The sequence below is a fragment of the Camarhynchus parvulus genome, chromosome 1, assembly GCF_901933205.1.
Source record: "Camarhynchus parvulus chromosome 1, STF_HiC, whole genome shotgun sequence".
Classification (NCBI taxonomy): Eukaryota; Metazoa; Chordata; class Aves; order Passeriformes; family Thraupidae; genus Camarhynchus; species Camarhynchus parvulus.
Genome location: NC_044571.1, coordinates 86,060,981 through 86,081,830, shown reverse-complemented (window position 1 = coordinate 86,081,830; position 20,850 = coordinate 86,060,981). Strand labels below are relative to the sequence as shown.

Sequence of the window (20,850 nt, the reverse complement as noted above, 5' to 3'; positions counted from 1 at the left end):
ATAAACATTTTTCTATATTAGGAATAGCCATAGGAACTCTTAAGCAACTTACTAAATCTAATTTCCAGTGAAACTCTGTGTCTGTGAAACAGTTGTTAGAACCTCTTCAGTCAGAGTTCATTCCCTTCCTCTTACCTAACACCTGTAGAGAAGCTCCCAGGGCAATGTCAGTGTTGTTAAATCAGCTGTGGTTGGGAACATTCCTGAGTGCTGAAGCCTCACAGTGTGGAACAGCCCGTGTCTGTTCGTCTTAGCCTCCAAAACAAGGTGACTGCATACAGATTACCTGCTGAGCGCGGGCCCCAGCCTCTGCCGGCTACTGGGCTCTGCCTGGAAGCTGCCTGGGGAAAGTGCTCATTGGAACAGGCCACATTCATACCACAGACTGTTCCAACAACTCACTAGTGCAGACACTTGTACCGCAATGTCTGGGAATAGTACCAGCCAAGCTGGAGGTTAATTGTAGAGCTGTACCCCTGGAGTAACCAGTGTCTCTCCTGTCTCTTATGCTGTGGAGGGGAAACCATTACAACACAAAATAATCCATTAAAAGTAGTTATTTTAATTCTACTTTTTCATCTTGTTTCATTCTTTAACTTTTAATGGTGCAGTGTGTTGTAGTTTATCTTTAATTAAGTTCTGTCATTGTAAAAAAAATAAAATGGAATTTAGCTCCAAATTTAAACACCTAAATGTATGTGTCTACCTGTGCAGAGGGTTCTGTCTGCCAGTGTAGTCAGTAAAGTCAGGAGAATCATTTGACTTGTTATAAAACACCCATTTGGCCAGCTGCATTGCTCTTAATAATGACATTCTCTTAGTGGAAGCTTTAACACATAGTTCATGTGTAGATACTTAAATAATGGTGTTTGCATCTGGAGCATCCTTCTTTCAGAATATTTTCATACAGTGCCTGTATAGTTACCATTTCTGTGAAATCCTAATATATTGCTTTTTCTGTAAAGGATCTAGGCTCATAATGAGAATTTTGAGTGCTGATGGAATAGTCACATCGAACTGAATTATCACTGATTATATGATGCTTCTGATGCTTCCTAAAACTATTGAAAAAAATCCCTCTAGGATTCAAATCCTGGAGGCTTATAGGGTTCATATATAGAGCTGGATCTTTTGTATAATATTCAATTATTTCTAGCCATAGGTATTGCCCATAAGTTTTTTGACAGTATTTGTATGAAGTAAAGTTTGTAGGTGCATTGATTTTACGTCATCATAGCACCACTATTTTATCCACTGGCAGTAACCACACAGGGTGTTTGCTGCAGGACAGAAAAAGACCCTGTCAGTCTGCATAGAGCAGCAGCCCTGACTTTGCATTTCTAGTCTTCTGAAGTGCAATTTTGATCTCATAATATTGTGATTTAATGTGTATTCTGTGCTTAGTACATAATTTTTATATATCTCCCTTAACTTGGGAGGTTCATTGATGTAAAAATGCCTTGTAGTGACTTGTAGAATTTATGAAAAATGAGTTACAGTAGTTAGAGAGGAAATGGTACTTACTGCTTCAGATGGTGTTAAAGCTTCCCAACCAATATGCAGCTCTTAGTGAGTTAAGCTCCTTTGCCAAAGGAAACACCTAAAATATGAAAACTGCTTACAAGGTAAGGAGCAAATTTATTGTTCAGTGTGTCAGTGGCTGTATGGGAGAGTTGCTTCTCTTGAAAACTTGTGTCATTGCAGTGATTGTGATCACTTATATTTTGAAAAGTACAAAGCTGGCAGAATGTCTCATTGCAGATGATTTTTGTGAAGTAGATATTTCTTAAAAATGTCTCGAGCCTGGAACCATAAGATCTGTCCCTGTAAGCTTTTCTTCTTCCAGATATCTATTTTATATAGATACTATAAATAAAACATTGTTCTACAATGCATAGTAAAATTTCATAATCAGAGAAACTCCAGATGTGATTATTGCACAGAAGAAAGAGGGGTTCTATCAATTTTAACTGTAAAAACTAACTATAGTCATGAGATTAATGACTTGAAATACTAATATCTGCAGCATGCTAGATTTTTTTCAAAGACTGAAGAAGAATTAGTCTAGAAATAATTGCTTCTTACTGTACAGGAAGAAGGAAAGGAATTCCTTGATTGTTGAGATTTATTAACACAAATAACATTAACAAAAACAAACAAGAAAACCCCAACCACATATTTTGCTAATTTAAAATCTGTTGAAATTTCTTATGCAATGATTTTGCCCATACTTGAAAATGACATTTATTACAAATTGTACGTTTGTATTCTGTGACAGGCAGGATAATGGATGGCACTATTTTAATGATGATCTTAATGGGTTTTTTCCTCCAGAATGAACAGTTGTTGTCACATATTCTGTATACATAGAAAAATGGCTATGAGAATTTCTCATCAGAATCTTAATGAAGGTGAAAGCAGTTATAGCTTGCTGTTTGGAAAGATTTTTCAGAAGCAAACCAATGTAATCAAAATTTACAGAAGTGCATGTGGTTGTTTATTTTCTGGTAGGAACTCTGCTTAATTTTCCCAGAGAAATAATGACATTGAAGTGTTTGGTAATACCTTTTGAAATGTTGCTGTATTACAGTTTTGTATTTCAGTAAAGCTACATGCTTAGGTATTTAATTTCCTTGAGTAAGTGTAGTAATTACAGTTTTAGTTAATAACATCTAAGGAAGCATCTCCAGACATGTCTCTTGACTGTCTTGGCAATCCTTTACAGAGTGCAGAGAGATAGAATTCTTGTTTATGCATCAGTGAAACTTGACTGGTGTGTGTAGACAAGGTGATAGTCTAGCCACAAAATATGGCAGCACTACTCAGTGATCAAGGCTTGAGTGCAAACTACTTGGCTTTCTCTAAAACTACTGTCTGAGGTGGAACATAATTTCTTGAAGGAAGACAAGATATCACATTACTGTACTTGTTCTGCAATATAAAACGGAGCTAGTGTTTGATGCAAGTGTTTTACTGATAATATTTCAAAGTAATGAATGATGCATTAAATACTGTACCAGCTTTCCTCTAAACAGAGAAATCTAACTTCCAAGAAGCATTATTCATGCCTGACTGAAAAAACTGTATAGGCAAAGTATATGTCTCATAAAGTAATTTCAGAATTAAATTCAAAATGTGTAAAGAAAGTATTTCAAATAAATATAAATAATTTCTTAGAAGCTCATCTTTCTATAGAGAAAGCTCAGAAATGGTGATCTCATATCACAAAACAAATCCACCCTATGTGGGGTTGGTTTGTTTACCTTGAATTTCTAGTTCTGAGTTCCAGTAGCAATTCACTTCTGCTTTTGAATCACAGAATAGTCTTGAGTTGGAAGGGATCATAATCAATAATGATCGAGTCTAGCTCTTTAATGAGTAGCCCCTGTGGGTATCAAACCCCAGACCTTGGTGTTATTAGTACCATGTTTTATGGAGACAACAAAAAGCTTTTGGTAAAATACATGTTTTAAAACTGGACAGTGGGCAGAAATATTGAGAGGCTTTCAGTAGTACTAGTTATTGAATGATGCTTTGCCTTATAGAAGGGTTGGAACAGAGAAATCTTAATTCACTTAAAAAAAAAAGGAAAAGATAGATTGATATATAATATTCCATTCATTCTAGGTTCCCTCTGCTCCTCTGCTCTTTGAGATTATGCCCAATTCATAGGACACAGTATTGAGAGGAATTAAAGAGGACATTCACACCCAAAGCCCCATAAATTCAGGGATTTCATTGGTGACTAACATATAAAGTAGAAGGCTGTGGAAAAAGGGGGGTTTGTCTCTGCAGTAGAATGCTGATGTTCTAATTTCTTTCTCACTGTTAAGCATGCATTTCATGCATTTAAGTTAATGTACCTGAAAATTTTACATGGATACTATTATGCTGATGATAGTTTTGATTTGTTTTCAGCTGTGGGATTGGGATCTTGGTGCTTCCACATGACCCTGAAGTATGAAATGCAGGTGAGTACTGATAAGTAGCTGTGAATCATTTTCTGTGTGTATCTTGCTGTACAGTGATTTTGCCATTTCTTGTCTAGATGAAACTTGTATAAAATGAGTTAATCTACCTTAAGTATCATTGTACATCACTCCTGCTCTCAACAAGGCAGTAATGCAGGTCTTGTTTCAATAGGTATTTTCCACTGATTATATACAGAAATATGTACTTGCATATAAAATAAGAGCTATCATCAATTGCTTATGGTGTTAGAGGACACTTTATCCTTTGGGAGGGAAATCATGTTATCTTTTTACACAAGATGTTATTTTAAAGTTCTCACAGCTTTGGCATAATAGCAAGCAGTATAAACTGGAGTTATTGCTATTTATTGTAACTTTAATCATCTTTATGTTTCTGTTTATCTAGGTGGAGCTGTAGCATTAATACTGAAATCAGTATCTTCTGAGTAGTGGTAGTTGAGTCATTTTCCCTCTATTTTCAAGTAGACAGCGTTCTGTAACAAGTCACAGGACATAGGGATTGTCCTGGTATTTCCTGTTTTCTAAAGAGATGCAGGAAGTCTTGTCCTGTTGTCCTCTTTTAGGTCTGCAAAGAATAAGGAAATGCATCTTTGAATTAAAGTCAGGGTGAAGTGGGATGTTGTTCGAGATTAAGAAACTTATATTTAAAAGTCTGTGCTGGAAGTCTGTGTTCCCACCACAGTCAATGGAAATACAGTTTAATCAGTGGAGTAGAGAGAGGCAGTTGGCTGGGCTGAATCATTCTCCAGACTCCACTGGCAATCTTTGTCAAAAAAGATTCATTTGTCTAAACAGAAATGTTTAGTGTTATTTTAGACCCTGTGAGTGTTCTCTCAAGCCTCCTTGAGAGAGGAGGCTTGAGAGAACACTGCCACAGAGGTGCAGGTTTCTTAGACTCCTGTCACATCTGCCAGTCTTGGATGGGTGTATTGGGAGTGACAGAGCATCTCAGGTGGCATTAGGCAACTATGCTGTGGCAGCTGAATTGAATCCTGCATTTCTGCTGATCACAGTGGGACCTACATATTGCTGATTGTTTGATGTTTGCCTCCATAATGCTCTGCTTTGTATCTCTGGCATGTGGTGGAGACTGTCAGCTTCCACAGAGCATACTGTTGTCACCATGCAAGAATATTTGGTGCTTTTCTTGGCATGAAAAAGGTGGTTTGTAGAGCCATTTCACCACTCTCTCCCAAGTTAGGGTGCCATTTACCTGTATTTGGTGGTGAAACTGCCTTGAATTTCCACCTTTTTCATATTACTTCCCTCAGCTGCTTGTTCCTATCATGACCAGTATTTCAAATCCTCTTTCTCACACTGATGCAGAGGTGGGCAAGGGCACCCTGAAATCAGGATCATTAAAATGATCCAGACTTAAAACCTTTTATGAATGGACAGATTGTAGGTTTTTGTTTGTTTTGTTTCAGGTGGGGGTTTTTGGGGGTGTTTTTTTTGGTTTTGTTTGGGGTTATTTTTCAGTTGTTGTTGGAGGTTTTCTCTGTGTGTAGAGGCTTTATTTTAATCCAAGTCATTTTGCTGCTACTTGCTCAATACTTCTTGTGTTGCATAAGAACAACTAAGGGACCTATGAACTGTGGTAAATAAAGTGGGGCAGAAGCAGATGAGGAGGAAGCAGGAATGTCTTGCATCATCTTGTCAACTGATGTAAAAGGCTTCGTGTGAGGCAGGGAAAGTACATTTATTTTGGCAGCCAAGTGAAATCCACAAGTGGTCCATAATTATTCCAGTTGTTTGCTTACTGATCACCATGGAGGAAACAGTTCAACCAGTAAATAAACTGTCTTCATTCACTTTTATCTGTTGTTATGGTTAAAAATCAGAATAGCTATTCAAGGAGACTTTTCTTTTACATTTGTTTTGCAGTCTTAATACTGTAAATGATTGATTCAATTTGCTTAATTAAGAAAAATGCGAACACTTCTGTTCTTGAAAGCAGTTGTTTAGAATACTTCTGAGGAGTTCACCCCTTTTCTGTTATTTTTATGGGAATTTGCTTGATTGGATTCTTGAGGAAAGCACAAAATGCTTATTTTGCCAATGAAATCAGCTCCCTGAGTTATGGTTCTTCATTGTCCAGGTATGCCTTTGACAGTACTCCTAGAAGCATTAATTCCTTTGAATACAGAAGTCATTGTCTTCTGCATGCAAATTTTAGTTAAGATCTTTTGAGAGGCTCTTTGTTGCTACTGTAATATCCCTGAGATGCTGCCAGCATATGAACTTAAGAGTGTAAGCACCTGTCCAAATTTGAAATATTTTCCTGTATTGTATTTCTTGTTCTTCCCCCATCTTTTTCTTTAATGAGATGTTAAATGACTCACACTCTTTAACAGCCACATGAATTAATCCTGTAGCTAATTCCGTATCAGACTTGAAAAAGCACATCTCTGAATTTGTAAAATATATTACTATAAAGCTGAGTTCAGCTATTGCTTCTATTTTGTCCCCTCTAAGGCATCACAGCAAAGATAAACTACTGTGATGGCAAGGTGCCATGGAACATGCCTGCTAGCTTCAGCTGCTCCCAATGTTCCTGATACAGGCTTTGTGCTGCCTGTTGTGGTCCCTGACCCTGTAATGCACAGGTCCTGGGATTTGAACCTTGCACTGCAAGGTTGGTTGTGTGCTGGCTCAGCACCTGGACCTGGCCCCCTGTAAGTCAGACCAGTCTGATCCCTGCCACTGGAGAGAAGCAGTGGCAGTGTGGGGGAAGAAGCAACATCTGCCCTATCAGTGGCAGCTTGGCAGCAGAGCTGTTTAGCAGTTTTGTGAAACAGTTCCTGAGCTTTATATGACCAAAATCACAACAAGCCGATACTTCACACTCAAGATAATAGATCTCTCTCCTCCTGTAAGGAATTAGATCCACTTTTTTTTTTCCCACAATAGGAAATTTCAAAGCTGAAATGAAGTTTTTGACTGTGCAGTTAGAAAATTATCCCAAACCGAGCAGAATCAGGCTGGCTTTGTAGAAGAGTTTGAGTAAGCTGCTTACTGCTTTTAACAAGTTTTGTTATTCTGAATAACATGGTTATGAAGTTGTTAAGTACCTTGTAGCAGCGGTAGGAAAGCAATTTATTTACAGACACAGCCACCAAGAACTTTGAGTGATGATGGAAAAAGGTCAAAATCTTTTTGGCATCTAGTTCTTGTTTTTCTTAGAAGTCAAGCTCTAAAAGTTCTAAAAGCCCTAACTATTAATGTTTGCTTAACATATTAGAAATCAGAGGCTGTGGATCTTCATTGATCCATTTGTATCCTTTTTCATTCCCATTTTCATGAAAGAAAGATTTTCAGTCTTTCTTAAGAGGAGGTAAGTTTAATTGTATATTTATAAGCAGAAATTCCTGAAAGTTCTTTGGTGAGAAATTTTACAAGAAAATGATGCTATCATTCTTTTTCCTTCTAATGACAAATGGCAATTTTGAGTTTACCTGCTATTGAGAAATCAACTTTCTTGTGATTACCATTTTAATTCTGTTCATTAAGATGGCAAGTTCCTGGAGAAATAACTGTTTTAGCTGTAACACACCAGTCTTCTTCCAAAGCATAAAAATTATTTAAGATAATAAAACATTATATGCCATCATAATTTCTGGGGGAAATCCAACAAAAGAACCCCATATCAAACAAACAAAAAGCCCTGTCTCTGAATTAAAGCAATGTAAGAAATTTCTAAAATTAGGAAGTAAACATGTGAGCATATTGCCCATCCTAATAGACTACAATTGTATTTTATGCTATGGAAATACTATATTATAATTTCTCTGTCAATTAAGAAGATGCTGCTGACTGTAAGGCCATAGATGGGATGGTCTTCAGCCTGGCTTTACAGAATTAATTCTTACAAATATTTTAAGAGGTATGAGCAGCAAAAATGTCAAGATTCTTTGAAGGCATGGGCATTTATGAAGCGTAATATTCAAAAGATTCACAGTAATGAGCTTTTAATGCAGCAGTTTCAGTAGCTGAACAGGGTTTGACAGTGCTACGTGTTAGAGTACAGTCAAGAAGATGGATATCCAAATGACTTAAAAACTCCTGTTTACTTAAGACTTACCCTCTCCTTAATTAACTTAGACAAGCTTGTGAGTTAAAAGTAGCTTTCATGTTTTGATGTCTTTGCTTTTTATAGCTGTTGGATGAACTGCCAATGATATACAGTTGTTGTGTGTTTGTCTACTGCCTGTAAGTATTTGTTAATTTTTTTTCCTTGAATATTTATGAAATGTTAACTTTTGAAATGTAGAGTCTCCAAAGCCAAATTTAGCATATATAGAAAGCTTCTACTACTTTCAATGAGATCTGTTTTTGTACAGCATTATGATATTAGAGAACCAGGCTGGCTTTAGTCCTAGTTTTTGCTAATTTAAATATATTTTAGCAGTGGTTTTTTTTTCAGTAGGGAAAAAAACCCCACTCATTAAAGAATTTGTAGTACACAATCAGAGCTCAGTGCTACTTGTATAAAAACAGCAGATATAATAAAATCAACTTCAGTGATGCCTACAAAATTAGCAACATTATAGTTTATTTGAACTGGATTTCTACGATGTAGTCTGGCTTGAAATGCAAATTTCAGATTTGTGACTAAACCTGCTTTTCACTCATCTGGAAAATTAAAGGGACAAGATTTTATGAGGAGTTGAATGCATATTTTGGGCAGAGTGTCTTGGAACATGCATGACAGCTTAATGCGATGCCAGGATATATTCTCCCATTTAATTTTGAGAGCAATGTAGCATTTGACAACTGTAAGGATACCCTAAGTTGGCTTTTTCTTGCCTGTTGCTACAAGGTCTGGATTTAATATGATTTGTTCTGTCACTTGGCAAATCCAAATGATAGATCAACTTGTTGCAGACTAAAAGAGAAGAAAAAGCCTTTTTGCTTTTGAACATATCAAATATTCAGCTGTTGAAAATTGGGATGTCTTGGTGAAGATTACTGGTAGCTTGCAATGGAGATGGGATGCTTTAGGACTAAACCCTTATCTATGGAAATTGCCCTCAGTTTGTGACTCATACATTAGTGTGATTTGTACAAATTCAGGACCAGAATCATAATGCCTCTTTTAGTGGAAATATTTCCATTGTAGCTCCCTGTCTCCTTGAAATTGCCTTTGCATATGTCTGATTTGAATGTGATTGGAAAAAAGGATGAGCAGGGGCTATAAAAATATATTTTTGGTTTTTTTTAGTGCAGTGGTTACTTCATTATCTTCAAAAACACTGAATTCTGTTACTGCATTTATAACTCCAATAAGATTTTGTGTATTTATGTCTGATAGCAATTAAAATGCTCAAAAAATGAGTTAATGTGTAGTTTAGGAGGCCTTTAATAATTGTTTTGGTTAGCTTGAAGGTAAGTTGCAGGTGGTTGTGCACAGGACATTCCCTTATACATCATTCAGTTCTGCTGATTCTCAAACTGTAATTACTTCAGCAAGCCATTTTGCAATGTAGCACATTGTACTGCCTTTAGACTTTTTGTTTCCCATATGTGTTTTTATTTTATTTCCTTTTATCAATTAATGATGGTGTCTATTTCTCCAAGTTTATAAAAAAAGGAGCTAGACAGATATAATTTGGAATTATATAGACAGCTTCCTCCAGCCCTGATGATAATGGGCTTCTCAAAATTAATTTTTGTTGGGGTTTTTTAGACCTTTTTTCTGATGGAGGTACAGTCTGGGATGTGTGTGTATTTCCACCACAGCTGAGACTGAGTTGTAGTGTGGAGATTGTGAAGGTAATTTTAATTGTTTGTTTTACATACTGGGAGCAGTCAGGTGCTTTTACCTTCCACTTTTACCAGTACCCAATCTAGCAAATGTACTGCACTGCAACTGTAGTCAAGCCATAAACAATCTACATTTTAACAAATCTGAGTTCAGTGTTTTGTAAGGCAGTCCTTTTCCTACACTGCTGCTTGCTCAGTTATGTTTTTGACAGCTGTGTTGCATTTTAAACTAGTTTCTAATTTGCCATCCATTATCAGCCTGTAAGCACCTTCTGAAAACACTTCTGCTTCACAAACTCTTTTCTTAGAGTGGGTTACTTCTTGGCATATGCTTGAGCTTTTTGGTGTTAGGGTTTTTTTGCCTTAGATTTTTTTTAAAAACATTTACTGGTAAGAGCATGAATTTTTTTCTTACAATAATATGTCTTTATTTAAGAAGTTAGAATTTCTTGAGGGGCCTAAGACTAATTTGGATCAATTTTCTCACAAAAATTCTAGTATTATACCTTGGAAATTGCATCCATTATATGGTAAGTGATGAATGTTGTCTCTCTCCTTTATCCTCTCTTCCAGGTATGAATGTTTCAAATACAAGAATACAGTCAATTATGCACTGCTTTTCTTGTTAATAACATACAGCGTCGTAGTCAGCATAGTAAGTAACTTTTTCTAATATGGCATTTTCACCCTTAGGTTGGCAGTTTTTCTGGCAGTGGAGAAATGTTATAGAGGCAATACTAAATCTCTGTCACTTCCAGTCAGGAAAGACAAATTATTCTTTTGTTGAGAAAATTATGTTGCTGGCCAGAGAAACCTAAAACCTTTCTATCTAAACCACTATATAGAATAAATAAGGAAGAAAAGCAATAATCCAGTTGCTAGAACAGGAATGTGAGAGAAACAGTTTCCATTTACTTGATATGAGACCTTGGGTAAACTGTGTTCCTGCTTCTCTCACTTTAATTCATCTGTAGAAATAAGAATCATTCTGTTTGTCTGCAAAAAAGTGAACTTTTATATCCAGTCCAGGATGCAGACTGGTATTCTGAAACAGGCAGAATAAGAGAAGAACTTAGCTGTTAGTTAAAATGCTCTGATTTTTTTTGTGTCGCAGCTAACTTAGCTCCCTTTGTCAGTGGAATGTTCTTCCTGTATGAATAAATTCAGTTTCATGTTGACTGTCAAGCACAGATGGAATTTCCTATGTAATTTTTATTGATAAACATTTCTTTTAAAATTAAATTATTATTATTAGTCATCTTCAGCTGCCAAAATACTTGCCTCTTCTCTTCTATTTCTCCTGAAATTTTTTACACTTGTGGCACATTATGCCCAAGGTCTAGTCCCCTTCCCTCTTCAAGAACATAAATTAAATTAACTGTATTACAAATAGGAAAAACTACAAGCTTTTTGTAAAATTAATTGAATCATTAAATTATTGTCAAAAACAAGAAAAGCAAATTAGAGTTGAGTATGTTTTCTTCTTGCAGTGCGTATCAAGAACATCTGGTAACTTCAGCATCTTAATTGGTTTTGTATGTAGTCAACTCTACTAAATTAGAAGCTTTTTGTTAATATTGATATTTGTACTTCTTAGTTTTAAATAATTCCACAGTTAAAACCTCAGGTTCTGCCAGAGGAAACTTCAAATATTTGATCAACTTTAATGGTGCATGGACAGACACTCATGGCTTCATTCTAACAGAAGATGCCTTGGCAATATTTAGATGAATAATATTATGATGGTTCTGTTGCAAATTATTTCTCTTTTTGAATCTTTCCAGGTTTACCTAGATTTGAAAGAGCCTGTATTCCATCAGGTAAATCTTATTGTGTTGGAGGAGTTAGTTTTGGTTTTCAACTATGCTATTTTAGTGGAATATGTTACGGTATTTTACTGCTGAAAGAAAGATGGAAGGGAAGCATAATTTGCTGTTTGCTTTTTCTTTAAGCAGTATTGCTGCCTGTCATGTCACCATCCTCTTAGTGACCTGAAAAACTTGAATGCTTCAATGTGTGTTGTGTTTTAGCTTGTGACCTAATATTTCCCATGGTTTTCATCAGTGGCAAGTGTAATGAGGTGATCCTAAGGTGTGTGAGAGAGGAACATCTAAATGAGTCTTTCTGCTGTTTTCCATTAGCAGCTGCTTTGAAACTATGACCTTACATCATTAGATGTCTTGATTGACTTAGCACCACATTCTCTCGGCTTTAACACATTGGTTTACTGGGTTTTTTAACTACTCAGTTTTACTTTGTGGAAATTCAAGGTGAGTTTAAGCAGAGAATGCCTTCTAGGGTTATGTAGCAGACTGCTTTGTACAGCTTTAATGGAACATTTGATACAGGCTCCTTTTGTAGCAGCCCAGGAGTATTAATATGCATCCACTGCCTGTGGGGATAGGAGTTGCATCGCTTACTTCTTCACAGGAGGTTAGAAATGATGTTCATTTCAGTATGCCATGGGTAGTTTTCCCTCATTTATGATTTTTTGACTAGGGATAACAGCTGAAAAATTGCCAAGCAAAAAGCGCAGAGCTCTTTGCAGGACAGAGCTTTAAAGCCTTAATTTTTGAAATTGGTAGTGCCACTGCTTGTCAAAATGTGCCTGCTGCATCAGCAGTTGTAAAAATGATAACTGGCTCCTGTTGGTGGATTAGTGAAGTGGTGATCAAGAGAATAAATCTTCCTCTGCTCCAAATAATCTTCCCTAGAAACATGAATTGTTACCCTACCTGTAGATAAAACAGAAAATTGCAGTGTGGCTTTTTTTGGATGGTATTAATTAAATCCTTTCTTTTTTTTCCCTATTTACATTTCCAGCAGAAAGATACTGGCTGGGATGAAAGTGACAATTACTCATGCTTTTACAGAGCTGGTCATAACCGGTTTTGAATGAAGTGACTTAGAGTAGTTTTGTTAACAACAGTGGAAAAATTTACTATTTATAATGAACTTTTATCTCTCTAAACAATCATTTGTCCAAGCTGCATTTATTGGAATAAATACATCACAGCTTCACTATAGTCCAGTTTGATGCATTGACATAGGTGTTGCCCCATGTCACAAAAACTAAAACAACAGATATTACAACTTTTTGGGAAAGGGGGAAATAGAGAAAGTTTAAACTGTTGTCCCAGACCTTTAATTTTCTCCATCTGGTTTCTCTTAGGTTCAGAATATGAATTCCCTTTTATAATTTATACATGAGGAATCGGTGTAGAAAATATTTAGATCCCATAAAATTGTTGGACTTTTTACAACAATTCTTTGCAAATTGATTTTTATGGAGAACATAAAGTTATGGCCAAATTCCAAAAGTTCAAGTACTGTACCTATTTTTTCACAGTCTTTGCCAAATATGTAGTAAATCCCGAGGAAATATTTCCCTGACTGCACAGCTAAACAGGGTTATTTTCTTAATAGTTGTACATTATTTTAGAGCGCATTAAAAAGAAAAAGTTAAATAATTTCTGTAAGCATTTTCAAACTGCTTTTCAAGTCACTTAGACTTGAAGTAAAATTAAATATGCTCATGCAATCACAGTTTAAATCACAATCTTTCTAACTGGGTTAGAAAGTAGCATCAGGAGATAAAGCAGCATTTGGCTTCTCTAGGTGTTTGTGATCATTTTGAGTTGTCAGCCTTGCAAAAAGAGGAAGAACTACAAGGATAACTTTTTATTGTTCATTGTTTCAGTATGAATTGTGGTTTTGGTTTGGTTTCTTTTCCCTCTGGAAGGAGGCCAGTAAGAATGGAAAAAAGGATCCTATTATATTTAGCAACCAGAATCCGAGCCTTATTTTTCCCCAAATTACTTTCTACTTGTCTTTCCAATTTAGGCTCATAAATTGCCAGCTGCCAGCAGGGCACAAAGGTGATTTCAGTTTGTTATCCATGGCACTGTAGCAATAGAGACCAACTACTTTTTCTGCATCCACATATTAAGGGAGATCTTTAAGCGTTTTAGTGCTTCAACTGTAGGAGGAACGAGATGCCTGTTTTGGGCAGGTGGAGGCAGCACATCATTAGAAGGAAAAAACCAATTCCTGTTTGACAACTGATCTAGTATTTTTTGCCACCTCATCAATTAAATGAAATATATTAATGGCCTTTACAGCCATATATTGTCTTGCTTATGTTCAAATCTCTCAGGCTAGAGCACTGTTAGTCCTAATTTTCAAGGTGCTAAACAACTCTACGTCCCAGCTGCCTGGTTGTTTTTAAGCCAGTATCATTGTCACAGAAAACAGCTGTGCCTCTCCCCTCTTTTCCATCTGGCACACAAATTTATTTTCTGATCTGAATTTGATTGGGGAACTCAACAGGTTGAAACTCTCCTCAGAATTAATTTTAAATCAGATTAGTTCTTCATCCCTGTTTACCACATGTATACAAGGAAAGGGGCAGGGGAAGAATGGCTGCTAGTGTAAAGTGATCCACAGACATACAGAGACAGCCCTGGAAGCAGAAGTAGTTACTCTGGAAGTTAAACTCTCAACTCAAGTCTTACAAGTGGCCTCCTCCTAATATGATGAGGCTAGGAAGCTGTTACATACAAAGCAACGTGTTCCATCCTGATTTGTCTGCTTGCTGCTTGCCATATCTGATCACTTGGCGTGATCAAAAACCTCGTTCAGCTAGTGGGGCAAGTTATGTGAATAGGGAGATAGTTCTAAAAACCTGTTTTATTTGTGTAGTCATCTGCTGTGACAGTTTGAGGCAAATTTTAGAAAACAAATAATTAAAAGGTTAATGGAAAATTAGATTAAATAGCTGTTTCTTCTACATTAGGAAATGTGATGTAAAAAAATAGTCATTCTAGAATGTTCTTGTGATGTCCCATGTGAAACCAAGTCAGCTGGAGGAACAGATCAGTAGGAGAGTTGCAAATAGGGTAAGGTAGTGACTAGTGAAAAATTACTAAAGGAGATTATGAAAAAGCCTGAATTTTCTTGGAATCGGTAGTGGGACTGACTTGTTTCATTGGTGTCTTTTTTAACAACCTCTAGCAGGAAAAAGAAGAGTGTACTGCTGGTATTTGTGGTGATACAAAGTTCAGAGTTATCACTGAGTACTGCGGGGAAATGAGGAGATAACTGGGATACCTGGAGGATGAGGACTGATTCAAAATGGAAGAGATGCACTGATGGACAAATACAAACTATTCTTGTTCTAAACTGTCCACAGATCACCAAAGGAGGGGAAGGAGTGCCTGGATGTCTTCACTGTTTACAGCATAACAACATGACCAGGGATTTTTTTTTACTTTTGATAGACGTAAAATACAAGTATTGGATTTACTTCTTCAGGTGACTTTGAGTAAGGAAGAAGTAAGCATGGCAGGAAAAGGCATTTCATTTGCCTTAATAAAAAATTAATAATTTTTTTTCTCTAGGGGTATTTTAAATATACAAGTGCAAAGAACAAGGTGAAATCAAGAAGAAATGCGTAGAAGTATGGAAGTATGTAAGGGAGCCTGAAACTGCGTGAATATATTATGTCCAGGCACAACCTGTTCAGACTTGCAGGATTCACCATTTTGGGGAATCTCTGTGGACTCACTGGATGTCTTGCAGCTCTCCAGAGTCCCTACTGCTGCTAAGGCAATAGCTAATTGTAGGCTTGTGGCTAATATATTGTGCCTTTTGGTGGAATGTGTTCTTACTTTCTGTACATTCAGGTTCCCCAGTATTCTGTTCAAAATGACCTTTTCAGGCGTGTCTTCACCACAGAGCTTTTTCTGTTCTGTCATTGTCCTGCTGATGAGCACATATAAAACTAACTTGAGTGACATTTCACTCTTACACAGGTCATTTGGGGGTGTCTTCCCAAGTGAGTACAGTCTTCATTCTGGCTGGTGCTTCTACCTGCACAGTAGCTTAGGGAATGAGGAAGGATATTCTGACTCTCCAAAGGTTCAACTCTACAAGTCATTGGAGGGGAAGCTTGACTTTCGGTGGCAGACAAGTGTCCCAGAAGCTCTACAGCAGCAGTGACTTGTGTGTCATTTTGCTATCACATGCATGCATCTAAACATGACCAACCCCAGTGAATCTGAGTTAGTTCATTCAGGAGCTGTCAAGGCAGCGTGTGGTGCTACACAGCTGTAACTGTGCTGAGTTACTTGGTGTTTCAGTGTCATCTTGGGGTTGTCCTTCCTTTTTCTCTCAGCTCAGATTTCTTCTCTAGAAATCCAAGCCCATATAGAGCTCAGTTTTCTTTGTTGCAAATTGCAAATACAGCTTCCACATTCAAGTATTTAACTATCTTTTGATAGCCGGTTGGAGTATTAGATAAGCTAGTTGCCAAGAACCCAGAATCTCTCAGTACAGTGCCCAATGTGAATACTAATATTTGAGGCTGATAAATTGACTTTATTAACCAAAGATAGGTAGAAAGTCAGGAGCAGAGGAAACAGAGAAGTGGAAATAGCAGGCTATTGCCGCTTTCTGTACTAGAAGGGTAGATGAAGAACCGGTTTTGTATGCTCGCCCTCTCAACCTTGCTTCTAACTTACATAAGTGAATTTATGTATGATTTGCTTAATTGCCTCCACATTAAAAATGCTGCCAGACATTGAGCCTTGAAGTGCTTACTTCCCATTTGTGAATTAGAAAGTTATTCATATTTCACCTTCTTATGAGGTAATCCACTGTGTCTTCATCAGACTTTGGGTTTTTCCCTCAGTTGTAAAGATACCTTCAAAGCTGAAATAAGCAGAGCTTTATTTGCATCTGAAACAGCAAAGAGGGAACTGTCTAGTGCTAACAGAAGATTGAGATTCTGATCTTTCCTTTTGTTTCAATTGCAGTAAAATTATGTTCTTTGCCTTGCAGTTTAATGGCAGTGTGAGACAAAATATCAGAAAACTTGCTTGGGTTGTCATCTGTCATTTAAATGATGTCTTAGTTAAAGACAAGAAAGACACAAGAAGTTAAAGAAATGGAAAAATTTGAGCTAACTTGAATTAGGCAGATTTTTCTTTTTTTATATAATATTGTACTTTGTCCTTCTCTGGATGGATGAGTAATACCTAACAAAGCTTTACCAGGATAAAAATAGTAAGGCCGTGGATGGTAAAAGAGATGAAGTAAGCACTGCTGCCTGACATCTGAACTAAGTTGTGCAGTTTGGTGTATAGCCCTCTAAAGAAACAGCTGGGGCAGGTGAGCAGCTACAGTCTGTATATCGCAGCAGCACCTCCTGGGTGCTCACCTTCAGCGAGGAGGATTGGAGCATGCAGAGCAGAACAGTTCGTTGTTCCAATCTTTCACAGGCTTTTAAACACAAATATGTTTTACTGCTAACAACCTGTTTGGGTGGGGAAGCGGAGAAGGCAAGAAATTGAAGTGTCAACGATGGGCATATTTTTCTTCAGTCACTGCAAGGTTCTCTTTCTTTTTTTTTCCTCCTTCCTTGCTCCATTAATACTGTCCTCTTCTGCAAGCCATTAACTCACTAGGAAATATCAAGCCAGAAACTCTGCAAAGAAAGCTTTTCTTAGCTTTTGCTCTTTCCTGCTTTTAGCAACTGCTGAAAAAGGTAGCATTTTACCTGGGCTTTGGGCTGCCTGTAAGACCTGTTTCTCTAGGCAGAGTCTGACACTATTGAACTCCCTGTACAAAGAATTCAAAAGCAGTTTGGGTACAAGCATAAGGGTGGTCACAACCCCTAATGTGTATGACAGAAATTGCTCTTAATGGATAGGTTTTTCCCATATCTGTACTGCAAAGGAGTGCTTTAGTGATGGCAATTTTAAGAAGGAGAAAATCAGCAAATCAAACTGTAATTTGGATCCTGGAGGAGCCTTCCTATGAGTATCTTCCTCTGTACCATCTTAGAATAAATTGCTGGATTTGATTAGAAAAAATGAAAAGGGCTGTTTTAAATGAGGCTGATAATATGTGATAAAATGTGGTGGGATCTTTTTAGGTAAAATGTCAGTAATGAAGAATTGTACCAGCAGGCAGCACCTAGCACACCTGAGCACTCCCCTTCCTATCCTTAGTTTGGGACTGATAAGCACTTGATACTCAGGCTGTGTCTAGCAGGTTGTGTTGGTTTTCTTTTTTTCCTGGTTTATGTGCTGTACTCCAACAAGGGGACTGGAATTAACTAACAGCTTTGTATAAATTACAAGCCAGAACCAATTAGCCTTTCAAATAGTTTTGCTTTGTTTAGCTCTACAGAGCAGAACACACAGTAGTAGAAGTTTATTTACTGAAGTTCTTTAATCTTGTTCTGAATGCAAATGAAGAGCTGCTGTGCTGACTGACTTTGAATAGTCAGTGTTGGGTTTATTTTACCTGTTGTCAAACATAAGGGCTCTGTTGTCTGTCTTGTTCTGTATACGTGCACTGATAATACAGTGCACTACTAAACTTATCTTTAAATCTAAAAGGAGTTTGCAGATTTGCCTTTATGGACTTTTGGAAGGAAGGTTTCACTTTGCATTATTACAGTAACCTGTTTTATGTGAGGTGACTAGACATGCTTACAGAATAGTAGGATCTGAATGCCTCAGTTACAGCAGTTTGAGAGGCAGTCCCTGTCTCAAAGACAGTGGAAAAGAAGGAGGGATATGAGGAGGTCACTAGAACGTGGTAAGGACACTGGTTTGTATGCACACTTTTTCTGTGAGGTTTTGTGGCTTTTAAAAAAAGACAGCAAAGGTTTATAACTTTTCTATTTCATGTTAAACAAAGGCAGAATTAGATAGTAGCTAACTAGAAGCAAGATGAGAAAGTTAAGTCAGTGAACAAGGAACAAAAAAATACTGGGAGGCCTGTGGGCCACTGGAGAGAGGCAAAAAGAGCAAAGCACAGCTGCTTGGAACAAATTGCCTTTTGGCTGAAGGAAACCAGTGTTCAGAATAAAAGATAAAGAAAGTAATTGAATGTCACCAGTGTCTAAAAATCCTCTCTGCTGCAGTGACTTCTGCATCACTCTCAGGCATGACTGGCTACATTTTTTTCTCTTCTTTTATCTTTATGTCTTGGAGGTGCTGTTACATGGATTTTAAGTTTGTGAATAAAAGAGAGTGATTTAAAGATCACGAGGCAAAAAAAAAAATTATTACTTTGACTTTTTTATAAGTCAGGTGATTGCATTCAAATTCATCAAGCCTACAGTGAGTCAGATTTTGCTCATGGATCTTTTCAGGCTGTGCAGCCTTCCCACTATATAATTAGATTGAATCCAAACAATCTGCAATAATTGCTTGAAATGCTTCCTGGAAAGTTTTTCCACATAGTGATGCTCAGTGTGGGAATAGCACATAGTCTATTCAGGTGTTTGCTTTCAGGAAAACACATTAATCAAGTATCAACGAAAGTACAGCTTTCAAAAACAGCTTTAGCTGATGCTTGCACAATCCTGGGCTAAAATGCACAGAGAGAGAAGAGATAATAGGGGTTGGTTACCGTTTTTGATTTCAGGATGCTTTCTGAGTGCCATCTAGTGTTTGCTTTCTAATTCAGAACAGTGGAACATTGGTTTTACACAACTGACTTTTCCTGTAATTGTATAAAGGACATGCTTTGTAATCACACTTTTATTTGAAACTTTAACAGAAGGCTTTCTGGAGATGAAGTTAGAAGGAATGCTATTTTCCTGAGATGTAAAAATAAAATAACAAACAAACAGAGGCTTCAAAAGTTTTTACTCCTGGAGTATTTTATAAGGTCTCTTGAACCCAACTGCTGAATTTTATCTCTTTTTTTATTTCAGATCATGTATGGAACACTAGTTTCCATCATAGTTCTAAGATCTGTTTATATAGTGTTATGGTAAGTAACCATTTAATTCAGCATTGTAAGTTACAACATAGTATTTGAAGCTTTTTTTTTTTGTCAGCTTAGCATAAGAAATTGGCAATGGGAGAATTTCTTTAACTAGGTACATAATGTTAGCTCCTGGACTCCCCTGGGTTGAAAGGATTTGGCTCATCACCTTGCACTTTTTTGAAGCCACCGTGATAACATTAAACTAAACTGAGATTTCTGCACTTGTGATCAGTGTTTACTGTCAGGTGTTTTGCCGGTGGCTTCAGCTGTTAGACTGGGATTTAAACAGAATTGGAGTTTGTCTTCTTATTGCTGGATAGTGTGAAATCTGTTGCTAGTGTCCAAACTCTAACGATAATACTGGGAGAGTGCTAAGAATAAGACTGCAGAGTGGAACCATCACTTAGTAATTTCCTTTCCTCTTCCAGTATTTAAAAAATAATGACACATGATAGTTTTTCTTACAGTTTTGATTGGATAAAGTCAGGCATAATGCTATGGAAATTGAAATTACAACTGTAACAAACAAAAGGTATTAAAAGCGCTAGAAGACACTGAGAAGCATTAGAATCATTAGAGGACAGACTCTAAAAAAGGTCTGTAAAAGGGAGGTAAATGGAAGGAAAATAGAATTTAATCAGTATTGAAGTAAACACATACTTTTAGCTCTCAGGGGCTCAGTTGGTTGCCCATTTCTGTCTATCTCCTGTGAATATTTGGTGTTGTCACGCATTTGGGGATTGCTTCTGAAAATTACTTATTTCTGTCGTCATTTTAAATGTGCTTTTTGTTAGACTTTGTTTGAAGTTCCACATGTGTCTGTTCAAGAACACAAGGAAGAATTTAACAAAATGTGAATTTGAAGTATTATAGAATCCTCAAATATTCTGAGTTGGAAGAGACCCACAAGGATCAAGTACCTTCGTTGAATCACCTTCCAATTGCCATTTCAGTTCATGTGGTTTGGCTTTCCCCAAGAAATTCCCACAGACCAAGTGCAAATGTTCACAGACTTTTTTATTAAGCAAGAAGAACTTAAAACTGATAGTGTGTTGCAGCTTCAGAAGCAATCATCAATTTAAAGGCACTTTTTAAACCTATGGACTGGAAAATTTAATCCTCGCCTAGAGATCTTAAGTGATACTATGTTAATTCACCTCCAAGGGGAACTAAATTGAATCAAATTGAAGTAATTTTAATTTTGTTCTTATTCAAGGATTTAACACAGTTCTAGTCTTTTAGTTTAAATTTCTTTCTGTCTGTGTAGACAAACTCTCAGGCCTTCTATTTTTCTACATCTGCAAAT

At 36.9% G+C, this 20,850-nt stretch overlaps 1 protein-coding gene across 1 annotated transcript in view; it reads left to right on the top strand.

Annotated features, from left to right (window-relative positions):
* ACER3 (alkaline ceramidase 3) overlaps positions 1-20,850 on the top strand; it is a 56,315-nt gene that overhangs the window by 22,580 nt on the left and 12,885 nt on the right. Inside the window, exons 3-7 of the mRNA XM_030943087.1 lie at positions 3,919-3,971; positions 8,149-8,201; positions 10,329-10,410; positions 11,540-11,575; positions 19,489-19,547. Of these exons, the coding sequence (XP_030798947.1) occupies positions 3,919-3,971; positions 8,149-8,201; positions 10,329-10,410; positions 11,540-11,575; positions 19,489-19,547 (283 nt within the window). The remainder of the gene's footprint in view (positions 1-3,918; positions 3,972-8,148; positions 8,202-10,328; positions 10,411-11,539; positions 11,576-19,488; positions 19,548-20,850) is intronic.